This window comes from Lissotriton helveticus, chromosome 1_1 (assembly GCF_964261635.1).
Source record: "Lissotriton helveticus chromosome 1_1, aLisHel1.1, whole genome shotgun sequence".
Taxonomy (NCBI): Eukaryota; Metazoa; Chordata; class Amphibia; order Caudata; family Salamandridae; genus Lissotriton; species Lissotriton helveticus.
The window spans coordinates 346,440,877-346,454,245 of record NC_136057.1 but is presented as its reverse complement, the minus strand read 5'-3'; the positions used below and the strand labels follow the sequence as shown (position 1 = coordinate 346,454,245).

The 13,369-nt window shown below is 47.3% G+C and overlaps 1 protein-coding gene across 1 annotated transcript in view; it reads left to right on the top strand.

Annotated features, from left to right (window-relative positions):
• The window catches only part of LOC144807727 (protein mono-ADP-ribosyltransferase PARP12-like), a 332,204-nt gene that overhangs the window by 116,199 nt on the left and 202,636 nt on the right, over positions 1–13,369 (top strand). Inside the window, exon 6 of the mRNA XM_078673397.1 lies at positions 11,227–11,353. Coding sequence (XP_078529523.1) covers positions 11,227–11,353 — 127 coding nt within the window. The remainder of the gene's footprint in view (positions 1–11,226; positions 11,354–13,369) is intronic.

Below are 13,369 nucleotides of genomic sequence, written 5' to 3'. Positions count from 1 at the left end.
CAATATCGATGCAGGGAGCCGCAGGGGCAATGTTTTGGACCTGCAGCATCTTCCTTGTCTTCTTCGTTTTCCTCGCTCAGCGGCGGTTGACGTGAAAACACGGAGCGGGTTCCATACTGTTGCATACACAGGAGTTGAAATAGAAAATTATTCTATTCCAACTTCCAGCGCTCCCCTGACAGAAAGTCTGGGTAAAGTTTGACATTGCAACGGCATGCGATGTAATGGCATGCGTTGTAATGTTGCATTTCCGTAGAGTGCCATTCAACATACACTACGCACAGTTATGGTTCTGAATTCACTGCAGCAATAACTGGGAGTTCGAGGCATGTGGGCTGCTGAATTTATATCTGTGCATAGATCGCCGCCTAGTGTTGGGTCTGGATGATTGCACATTGTTGTCCTGGAAGAGTCTTCGAAGTATCACGAGATAGGTGGCTCCTCCCCTGGACTACAGTGCGCATGTGCATCCTCTCCATGCTCAGATTGTTTTTTTCCGCCATTGGGTTCGGATGTACTTTCTTAACTCACAATCGGAATATACATAAAAACTTTTTCTCAAGGCCATCGGGGCGTCGGTATTGTCTTTCGTTCGGTGCCTCGTACTTGTTCCAGTTCTTCGAGCCGAACGTTGAAGGCCGCTTGCCTTTTCGACACCAAAGGCCCCATCAACGATCGTCGATGGAACGGAGCCCGTTCAAACGATGCCCCGTTTGCAACTCAAAATACCCGCACATCGATGTGCACCCGGTGTGCAATAAATGTCTCTCACCGGACCACGACGAGGCCAGCTGAATGGCCTGTTCTCGATTCAGGTCAAAGAAAACTCTTCGGCTTCGCCGCGCTGCACGACAGTCGGCGCGGGAGTCGGCGCCCGACCCGGAGAACATCTTCGGAGGTGACGACGAAGAGGGTGTAGAAGAGGAGGATCCTGATCAACAGTCGGATCCCGCGTCTGAGCAGGGCTCTAACTATAATGAGGACGAAGAGGAAATCTACGTCCATGATGAAGACATCGTCGAGGTAGGAGACGACGCACAACCCACTGGAGCCATCGACGACGACTCTAGCGATGAGCAAGGCACAACCGCAGTAGCGGGGCCCAATAAAGACTCTTCCAAGGCTCAGGTCGAGGCATCGCCGGAAGGTCTTAGCCAAGATCTTCGTACATGTTCTATAGCCCCGCTTCCAGGCCCGGCTAAGAACATTTCCATAGAGCCATCGGTCGATCGACCACAATCAGTGGAAAAACCGAAACCGAAACCTAAAGACACTAAATCGAAACCCAAACTGGTAAAAACAGTCATCGGCTCGACGACTTCGGATCCGAAGAAGTCAAAACGTGTGATCGACCCCTCGGGGTCGCAAGGAGGTGTCGACGCGAAGATCGGGGCGCCGAAGCCCGTGTCTACAGTTAAGCACGTCACGCTAACGTCGTCGACGTCGGGGTCCAAAGATGGGGACTCTTCCAAGGGACTCAAGACTCAAAAAACCCTCGATCCGAAGCTTCGGAAGCCACTAATAGTCAAGGCCTTCGAGTCAAAAACCAAACTCGGCCCGAAAGAACATTGCGAGTCAAAGCAAAAGAGCGTACCTGCTGCGCAACAACGGCTCGAGTCCATGCATGGCCACAAGCAACAGGCTGAACAGTCGAAGTCGGTCGGTTCAAAAACAACGCCTACCTCGAAGCAGGTCAGTCCGTCAACAATGCTTACAGCGCCAATAAAATAAGGACTGCCCCCAACAGCACGACCTAAGACGGTCCAGCTCCCGAAGGGCACCGACGCATCCAAATCATCGTCGGAGCCCTCAAATACTCAGCCCATGGAGGAGGACGTTCTGTTCCAGGCACCGTCCTATGATAACCAGTCGAAACTATTCATCGACTCCAATTCAGGACGACTCGCCATTTATAAAAGGAAAATCATTCCTGAAAAGCCTATGGAGTCATACAAAATACCACTCAAAAAGAAGAGGGACTCTGCCACCTCACCTGCTCTTTTTGAACCCATACAATCCCATGGACAGGACTACACCTATTCGCCCACACCTGCCACTGAGGATGTGGAGGAAGGGTACAATGAGGAACAGTTTAGTTATATTGACCCATATCAAGAGGAGTCCCAACCATGGACAGACCCTGTTGACCCTGATGAACCACACACCACACCTGAAACTCAGTCCTATGCGGTTAAAACATCTCCTACTGAGGATACTGCTGCGTTTAACGCATTGATTGAAAGGGCAGCCCTTAACCATGATGTGGACATGCACGCCGATCCAGTGGAGGAAGACTTTCTGTTTGATACCTTCTCAACCTCAGAAAGATCAGTGAAAACTTTGCCTATGCTTAACGGTGTGCTCAAACATGCTGGGGACATTTTCAAAGAGCCAACAAAGGCAAGCGTTGTGAACCCCAGGATTGAAAGGAAGTACCGGCCTGCGCCTGTAGACCCTACGTATATCAAAGGCGAGCTCCCATTGGACTCCTTGGTGGCGGCTAATGCTCGTAAGAGAGCGAACTCTCAAACAAGTGGTGATGCTCCTCCTCCGGACAAAGAATCCAAGATCTTGGAATCTTATGGCAAACGTGTAGCGGCTCAAGCGGCTAATATTTGGAGAATCTCAAATACACAGGCCCTATTGGCAAGATATGATAGGTCTCACTACGACATGTTAGAGCAGCTACTGCAACACCTGCCTGATGCTTATAAGGAGGGAGCAGAAATGCTCATACAGGAGGGGAAGTTGATCTCAAACGCATCCATCAAATGTGCGTTGGATACAGCTGACACAGCGGCTAGGGCCATCAACACTAGTGTAATGCTCAGAAGGCATGCCTGGCTCCGCATCTCTGGTTTTAAGTCAGAGATCCAAACAACTCTACTTAATCAGCCAGTTAACCCTGACTTTCTATTTGGTCCTGAGGTAGACACCACTCTAGAAAAAAATAAAAAGACACAGAAACTGCCAAATCCATGGGAGCTCTGCAGTCACAACAGTTCAGGGGCGGTTCCTTTCGTCGCTCCGGTAACAGGGGAGCTTCTAGGTGACAAGTGTCGCAGCAAGCCCAATACACCAAAGGAGGCACACAAACCACCTATAACAAGAACAATAGGGGTGGATACCGTGGAAACCGCACCAAAGGCAGAGGACGAGGAAATAATAATGCCAGATCCCCCGCCACTAATAAACAGTGACGTCTTGTCACTGCCCCCAGACCATATAACACCGGTCGGGGGAAGACTTCAGCAGTTCCTGCCAGTCTGGGAAGGCATTACCACAGACAGGTGGGTGAGACAACTTATACAACATGGTTATTGTCTAGAACTAACCTCCACTCCACCCAACATACCCCCAAGGCACCGTCCTATGTCCGCAGAGCACATGCACTTATTGCAGAAAGAAGTCATCTCCATGCTGCAAAAAGGGGCCATAGAACTCGTGCCTTTAGAACAACAGGGTACAGGGGTGTACTCACTGTACTTCTTAATCCCAAAAAAGGACGGGTCTCTCAGGCCCATTCTAGACCTCAGACCCTTGAACCAATACATCCTGTCTGAACACTTTCACATGCTCACTTTGCAACAAGTTCTGCCATTGCTCAGTCAGGGAGATTTCCTAGCAACCCTAGATCTGAAGGATGCATATTTCCACATTCCCATTCACCGCAGTCACAGGAAATATCTCAGGTTCACCATCAACAACCAACATTACCAGTTCAAGGTCCTGCCTTTCGGGGTCACTACAGCCCCCAGAGTGTTTACCAAGTGCTTAGCAACAGTAGCTGCGCACCTTCGGAGACAACACATCCATGTCTATCCATATCTGGACGACTGGCTTGTCCAAGCAAAGTCGGCCCAGCAGTGTGCCAGCCACATGTCCCGCACAATTCACCTCCTACACAGTCTAGGATTCTCACAAAATTACCAAAAATCTCATCTTCAACCCGCACCTGTACAACAGGTGCTGATTCAAAAATTCAGGCCCCAACACTCACTCACAGCGCAAGTGTTCATGCAACTGATAGGCATGATGGCTCAGGGACAGCTGAAGGACCTGGTGTTGGTGACCGGTCACGCATACAACTCTCTGCATTGGTGGAACACACAAAACCTTTGCAGGGGACGACCGTTCCAAGAGCCTGTACCACAGATAGTGCTGACGGCGGACGCATCTCTCCAAGGCTGGGGAGCGCATGTCCTCAATTACTCAGTGCAGGGACTGTGGACAACGCAGCAGCAAAAGATGCACATCAACCTACTGGAACTGATGGCAATCTTCATGGCAATGAAGGCGTTCAAATTGCATTTGTGCAACAAAGTCGTGCTCATCCGGACGGACAACATGACTGCAATGTATTACATCCAGAAGCAGGGAGGGACACACTCTCCACAATTGTCACACCTAGCACAGTGCATGTGGAAGTGGGCCATTCAAAGGAACATGTTCCTCATGGTGGAACACCTCCCAGGCAAGGACAACCAGATGGCGGACCTGCTCAGCAGACACAGCCATCAAATGCACGAGTGGGAGATACATCCCTCAGTGCTACAACCGTATTTCCAGCAGTGGGGTCATCCAGACATAGACCTATTCGCCACACAAGAAAACGCAAAATGCCACACCTTCGCCGCCAGGTTCCCACACCCGCAGTCTCAGGGCAATGCGATATGGATGAACTGGTCGAACAGATTTGCGTACGCTTTTCCTTCAGCACCACTCATACCGCTGGTGGTGCGCAAACTGCGGCAGCACTCCATGACCCTCATCCTAGTTGCTCCAACGTGGGCAAGGCAAGCATGGTACACCACGTTCCTAGAACTTTCAGTGGTGCCCCACCAGCGACTCAGACTCACACCCAGTCTCCTCACTCAGAGCCATGGAGACATTCAGCACCCAGATCCGCAACAGTTGAGCCTTGCAATATGGCTCCTTAGGTCATAGAGTTTGGGTACCTAAACCTGCCCCCTGACTGTATGAACATCATCATCAAAGAGGCTAGACGGCCTACAACCAGGGCATGCGGCCAAATGGAAGCGTTTTGTCATCTATTGTTCCAATAATAACGTAAATCCGCTAGATGCATCAACGCAAAACATCATATGTTATTTATTGCACCTATACAGATGCAATCTGGCATAGAGTTCCATCAGGATACATTTAGCTGCAATGGCAGCTTACCTTCAAAACAGACAGCACCTTTCCCTTTTCAAAGTGCCTGCCATTAAAGCTTTTATGAAGGGACTCAATAGGGTGATTCCTCCAAGACACCCGCCTTCACCTGTCTGGAATCTAAACATAGTTCTCACAAGACTCATGGGTCCACCATTTGAACCTCTTCACTCTTGTGAGATACAATTTCTAACATGGAAAGTGGCTTTTCTGGTAGCGATCACATCACTACGGAGGGTTAGTGAGCTGCAAGCCCTCACTATTCAGGAGCCTTTCATTCAGATTCATGCTAATAGGGTGGTGCTGCGTACCAACCCTAAATTTATGCCGAAGGTGGTGTCTCAGTTCCACATTACCCAAACTATTGAAATGCCAGTATTCTTCCCAAATCCTGATTCAGTGGCAGACAGAGCACTACACACACTTGATGTTAATAGGGCTCTCCTGTACTACATAGACAGGACTAAAGATTTCAGGAAAACTAAGCAACTGTTTGTTGCCTTCTCTCCACAGCACAAAGGCAACCCAATTTCAAAATCAGGTATAGCCAGGTGGATTGTTAAGTGCATACAAATCTGTTATCAAAAGGCTAAAAGCACATTAACAATTCCCCCAAGAGCGCATTCCACACGCAAGTTAGGGGCATCCATGGCTTTCCTAGGTAACATTCCTCTAGAGCAGTGGTTCCCAAACTTTTGACTCCTGAGGACCCCCATTGAGTCACCACTGGAAGCCGGGGACCCCCAAGCAATTTGTATGAGTTAAATTTCAAATATTAAAACAGTAATTCGAAAAAAATACACACGTGTGCACACAAAACAAATACTCAAAGTACTTAGGGGCAGATTTACAATAAGTGACGCATCCATGTATATCAGCAGGGATGCGCCACTTATTGTGTGCCATGCCTCCGCCACCATTGATGCGCCGCATTTACAATGCTGCACCTCATGGGGCAAAAAAGCACAGAAGCATGACGCATCTGTGCCGTAAAGGTGGCGCATTGCTGAAGTTGCGTCGCAAACGCGACACAGCTCCAGCAATGCTCTGGGGGGGCGAATCTTGTTAATGCTGCGTCAATCCTTACGTCTGCTTCAAGCAGGCGCAGGGTTTTGACGCAGCATGGGCCCCAAAGTGACTGAGTGAAATCTTGTAGATTTCACTCAGCCACTTTTAGGAGGCGTTCCTGCACCAGAACGCCTCCTTCTGGCACAGGGCTTTACAACGTGGCGCATCTCTCAGATGTGTCACGTTGTAAATACCATGCACCATGACGCATCTTTTGCGTCGCCGCTGCATCACGAAAGTGACGCAACGGTGGCGTAAAAGAGGAGCAAGGGGCTTGTAAATCTGCCCCATAGGATTTTGGGGCCAGATGTACGACCATTTCATTTAGCACCTCGCAATTGGCGACACATTGTGAGTGGCAAATTGCGAGTCGCTAAATGAAATGTGCAACAGTGTGTTTAACACTATTTCGGATTCCCAATGGGGTCGCAAATTGCGAGGTTCATTAATATTAATGAGCCTCTCTCAATTTGTGAGCCTATTGGGAATGCCAGCCCTCCTAGGTATGGTGCCTGCTGGGCTCTGCTTTTAAATAAAGCAGTTTAAAAAAAATGCAGCCCATTTACCATGCATTTAAAAAAAAAAGGAAATGAAACGTTTTCGTTTCATTTTCTAAGGGCAGGCAGAGGTCCCTGGGACCACTGCCTGCCCTTAAAAAATAATTTTGGATGCATTTGCAAATGGGAAGGGGTCCCCAGGGGACCCCTTCCCCTTTGCAAATGCATTACCATCTACTTGAAGTAAGTGGTAATTGCGAGCGTTTTGCAACCGCAAAACATTTGTACATGGTTTTAAGACTCGCAATTTGGAAGGGAATGCCCCTTACAAATAGCAAGTTGCAAAACCTATTTAGCGAGTCGCAAACAAATTGCGACTCGCGAAATAGGCAATGTACATGGCCCAATACGTTTTTGCATGTGAAAGCGGGTTCACAAACCCGTTCACGCATATAAAAACGGATCGTACATCTGGCCCTTAGTATTCTATATTGAAGTAATAGCCCCTCTGTCACATGTATTTCATTTGTTTTATAGCATCTCTCATACCATTGTAGGATGTCGGAGCACTTTACATCACACACATATAGAGACATTGAATCGGACATGTAAAACAGTGTGTATATGAAATGTTTAAAGAGTGCTTGGTCTGGAAAAGCACAAACTCAGGATTCAGAACATAACACAGTGGCTAGCACTGACTTTAACATTAAAAATGTATTTCCACCCAAATAAATCTTTTTAGCAGCATCAGGATAATGAATAGCTGGGAAAAAACAAAAGTTACTAACTGGTACCATGCAGTTTGCAAGCAGCTCTTTGATGACAGTTTAGAGGTCCCTCTGCTACAGTAACAAAAGAATCTCTGTGACAAAAGCAGTAACCACGAACCTATGCACATAAAATGCTGCTTTTTAAAATGCATGTTACACGTTCTTTGCAGTAGGCACATTAACCCTCTGTGCTACATTAGTTAAGTCAAAGCTGCCACTAAACAAAACTCTCCTCACGCTCCAGCAAGTACATTAATCACTGGCTTTATCTTGACACTTTTATTGCTGCTGGAAAGCTGCTAATTATACAAGAAACTTTTCTGTGCTTTTAAAACTGTTGCCTGAGGACCCCCTGGGAATGTGTCACGGACCCCTGGGGGTCCGCGGACCACAGTTTGGGAAACACTGCTCTAGAGGATATATGTAGAGCAGCCACATGGACCACCATACACACATTCCCCAAACACTACTGCGTGGATGTACACTCCAAGCAGCAAGCTGCTGTAGGCCAGGCTGTTCTCAGAACCCTTTTTCAGACTGCTGCAGCTGGCACGGGCAACCGCCGCTAAGGAGGGTACTACTATTTATTCTATGCACAGATATAAATTCAGCAGCCCACATGCCTCGAACGGAATATGCTACTTACCAGTATGCATCTGTTCTTGGCATGTAGGGCTGCTGACATTTATATCGCCCACCCTTCTCCCCGGTGCCTGTCGCAGCTGTAGCACTCTTCTCAGGCATGGTCATCACTTACTGTATCATACTCCATCTCTGCCACAATGGCGAAAAACAATCTGAGCATGGAGAGGATGCCAATGCGCACTGTAGTCCAGGGGAGGAGCCACCTATCTCGTGATACTTCGAAGACTCTTCCAGGACAACAATGTGCAATCATCCGGACCCAACACTAGGCGGCGATCTATGCACAGATATAAAAGTCAGCAGCCCTACATGCCAAGAACAGATGCATACTGGTAAGTAGCATATTCCGTTTCGGTCACGGGAGTGTCAATCTTGTGCAGTTGCTTGGTGTGGCTGCCCATGAATTGCACTGGCGGTCTGGGGCTCCACAGTGGTGACAAGAATGGGCACAGAACTCTAAAACGAGTTTCCCATACTTCCACATACGTATACAGGACCAGACTCACCGGACCTAGCACACCCTGCCCTCCTAAAGAAAATCAGCAATGGAAGAGCCAAACCCATTGATAGCCTACCCAATAATAGCGACTTCAAATAGACATGTGTCCCACTACCAGGAAACAAACAACGACTCCCCACTTGCCAGCCCCTTTCCCACCTCAGGCTGCTGCCCAATGGCACAAGCACATGTTTCTCAGTAGGCTGCTCCGAATAGCAAGAATAGTGTGGGAAGTAGATCTCTTGTAAACCCTCTAAACATACCCAAGCCAAGCTATCACTTTTAAAAGTTTTAAAATAGTCCAGTCCATAGGAAACTATGGATGCATCACTTTTATCACAAAGTACCCAGGATGCGTCAAAATCACAGACAAAAACAGATGCAGGAAGGTGAGTGGCCAGAAAGGCAAAGCGATACATCGGTTCCTTGCTCCCAGGGGAGGTGATGTGTCATTTCCTTACTGCCAGAGGAGGTGATGTGAAAGTTCCTTACTGCAGCGCAGTGGAGGCGATGCGTTTGGTTCAGGGGACGTGGTGCATCGGTTACTACTGTGAGGGGATGTGATGGGCTGGTTTCCAGATACACTACCTTGGTTCCTTATTGCTGGGCAACGTCGATGAAGAACTTGGTGCACAGGTGCAATGCGTCAAAAATGTGGATGTGCTGCATCAAAGCGGTGAAGGGAAAACAGGCACTGTGTAAATTTTTCAGAAGCAAGCAGGTGATGCATTGATTTCTTCAGCCGCACAGCAGGACCTGCATTGGCGTCGGAGCCGGTTTCTCGGACGTCAGAGACACAATGCCCAGGAATTGGGCTGCGTCAATCTTTCAGCCGCACGGCAAACGCTGTGTCGATTCTTCAGATGCACCGTGGTGATGGGTTAATTTTTCAGCCGCATGGCGGTGCTTTGTTTGGGAAAACAGGCGCTAGAGGTGTATGCATGGATTTTCAGTCCTTCACAACGAAACCAGAAATGGAATTGGCACCACTTAGCACGTCAGAATTCCCAGCACAGGAGTTTCGGGGCTGCAGATGAAGTCTTTGATGGCTCTGGAACTTCTTAACAGGACGAAAGCACAAACAAGCCCTTGGAGAACTTTAAAAGCAGCAGGATACAGTAAGCAAAAACCAGTCCTTTACTGCCCAAGACAGTAGCAGCAAGTTATGGGCCAGCACAACACAGCAACAAGCAGAGTGGCAGTTCCCCTCCTACAGCTTCTCTAGTACTTCTTCTAGGCAGAACCTACTCTTAGTCCAGAAGTGTTCTGAAGTTTTCTTCTCATAGCTCCAGTACTTATACTAGTTTCTGCCTTCAAAGTAGACAAACTGGAAAGGAAAGTCTTTGTATTACACAAGACCCTGCTTTTCCCTGGCCTGGCTCGACACACACTATAAGGGAGTGGAGACAGCTATGTGTGTGGACAGGCACAGCCCTATTTAGGTGTCAGTGACAACTCCTTCCACCACTCTGGCTCAGGAAGACTCATAAGCCTGGTGATGGGCTATCAGGTTATGCAGAGCACACATCAGCTTGTTTTGTGTGACTGCCTAGAGTGAATGCACAAACAGCCCCTCTGTCACCCTTCAGACGTGGATTCCACTGGCAGGCAGAAGCACAGAATGCTACAGCAAGAAAATACCCACTTTCTAAAACTGGCACTTTCAAACACAAAATCCAGAAACCAACTTCCTTAAAATATGTATTTTTAAATTGTGAGTTCAGGGACCCCAAACTCCAAATCTTGATCTCTTCCCAATAGTTACACTTGGAGAGGTTACAGGGCAGTTCCAATGATAGTGGCAGGTCTGAGACATGGTTGCAGGGCTACTCATGTGGGTGGCACAATCAGTGCTGCAGGCTCATTAGTAGCATCTGAATTACAGGCCAAGGGAACACACGGTGCCCTTTACTAGGGACTTACAAGTAAATCAAATATGCCAATCGTGGATAACCAATCATAATCACAATTTACACCGGGAGCACTTGCCCTTTAGCACTGATCAGTGGTGGTGAAGTGCCAAAGGTACTAAAAACCAGAAAAAACTATGCTCAGCACACAGTCAAAACGGATGGTCAGAAGCAGAAAAGACAGAAGAAAAACAATCCAAAGTCTAGAATATAAAAATAACTAAGACTGCACAACTCTCTTGATGAATAATGATGATGACTTTGTTGCCATGCTATGATGCTGTTGGGCCTCCATACCAGCGGAGACTTTGTTGCTAGACCTATGGTTGTTAGCGAGACGCGTTGTTGTGCTGTGGCTCAAGAGTAATTACTAGTTTCAACAACATGGATTCAAAACAACAACAACATTTCCTCAATTATATCTATTTCATTGTTAGCCTTTTGCAAATTTGACTGCCGGCTTTGCCAGCAGACATTGTGGACATGAAGTGAAGGAGGAATTGTTATGTTATCTTCTTATTTTGTCACTTTAGAGTCAATGCTGACTGCATATCTAAATATTTCCTCTTCCGCCTCCATAGTGTTTGTACCCAAAAGACTGCACACTAGAACTCTACTTTCTCCATGTCCCTAACTACTGACTTATTTTCTTCATTCAGATAAATGTGCTCAGGTGCACTACTATTTGCCGTATCGCTGGCAGATATTGGAGGGAACAGGAGAATGGAAAGATCTTCCAGCGCTGGAGGAGATTGAGAAAGCCTATTGTGACCCAAACAACACCAGGTACCAATCTGAATTATCCACTGAGCATATTGTGTGATGGAAGCAGATCTAAGGGTCAGTGGGGTTCTATTCTTGGCGATATGTGAGGGTGCTGAGGAATGCTCAGTTCCTGGGCTGGGGATTTTCAGGGGGGTGTTTCATCTAGACACTTGGTTAAACTGCAGGGTTGATGGTGGTTAGAGGCCCGGATGGAGAGGTTGGGTGATTGGTTGTCTGATGCATAAGCCGGGGAAATGGGATGCTTCATCTAGGTAAATGGTACACAGGCAGGGTGAATCATTGGCAAATATGAGGCCCTAGCTAGGGAGCTTCATCTAGATTCTTGACTGCACAGGCAGGGTGAATAGTTAACAAATGCCATGAGTTTGTGCCAATGAATGATGCTTGATCTGTTTTCAAGAGATTGTTCATATTTATTTTTCAAATAAAAAAGCAAGAGACCTTTCTGAGCTGTTGAATGAGTAGCAGCATGAAAATATATTCTCTCGGTCACAGTAGGTACTTTAGCTAATCCTATTAGCTTTTTCTAGAACTGATTAACCCTCTTACATATGCAAACCATCTCTTAAGGAACATATATCACAAAGGGGCATCCGTTTCTTGCATCCTAGTTATTCCACACTCGCCATCGAATGTTGAAACTGGTCAAACGCTTGCTAAGCACCTGGTTCCTGTTGTCTGTATCTGAGTGCATCTTCTGTGGCTCTGAACAGATCAAGATCTGTTGTACGTCTATCCGTGGCTTGAAATGTGTTACTGCTGGCTGAACTGTCCTACTGCCCATATTCTTAGGAGACATAAAGGCAACTGCAGGAACACAAAGTAAGCATGCCTCCGAGACCCTTGTTTATATAGTTTACATCCCTTGCCTCTTCCTCAGGCCAACAGCAGCAAATAGGCAGCAAATAGAAGGTTGCTGAGGGGAGCCAAAGTGTGGGATGTCCGTTCAGTTGCCCCTTGCAGTTTGGTGATTCAATATCCAAAATCATTGTAAAACCAAGCCTTCCAAACAATAGAATCTTAACTAAATCGCAGCACCTCTTAAGCTTGGGTATGGATCACAAAGGTCACAGTGGGTTAAAATAACCTAGCCTTCAGGGGTATTTTACTCAGATCTCAATGACCATGCCACTTGAAGGAGCCATCCGTCCTTATTTTCATACCCTTGTGATTAGTGCTGTTACAAGGTGCCCTGGTCTCCAGAAGGCATCTTCTAGCCCAGTGAGCATGACCTTAAATAGAGCATTAAAGGTAGAGGCCATGGCCTATGTAACGCTCAGAGGATTGCTTGGGTGACCCTCTGAACGATGAAGAGCATCAGACTTCCGAGAGACAGTGAAGCACTTGGATGCATCCCATGGATAAAGATATTGAAGCTATATTGCTGCAGAGGGTTGGTTGCTTTGTAACTAAAATAAATGTGGCATATCAAGGCTGTAGTTTTCTCTGCTTACTTAGGTGTTGGAAGATATGTCCGGGTCTACGCATCATCTAGAGGGCGCTTCTTATGACTTGATTCACTTGAGGGATCTAGAAAGCTTTTTGGTTTCCTATTTTGTTTGATGCAAATAGTGGGGTATCAAGTTCCTAGGATCTGTTAGTCATAGGTTGGATATTTCTCCACAGATTAATATCTGTGTTTTGAAAAAGTAAATGGTTGGTCAACATCCATGCCTCATGGACATGCGGACAGTGGTCAAAGCTTGTTAATTCCAAGGGCGTGATGTATCAAAGGGTTTTGTCCATTCTGTGTCTATGAGAAAGGCGTTGATAGATAGGGGCCTATGTCCCCTTTCACATTTCTGTGTGTCATCAGTGTAATTGTAGCTGGTTACATGGAAGAAACCGATCTGGATCGATTGGGGGTGTAGGGCAGAATTAGTGACATAACATTAACCCGCACAACCCCCACGTGGCGGGAGAGAGCTCCAGGAAGTCCTCTCCAGCATTGTGCACTGCTGGCGGTCACCAGGCCTGAGAGCTCCTATCGGAGTCCAGGGGCCCTCCATGTGCAGG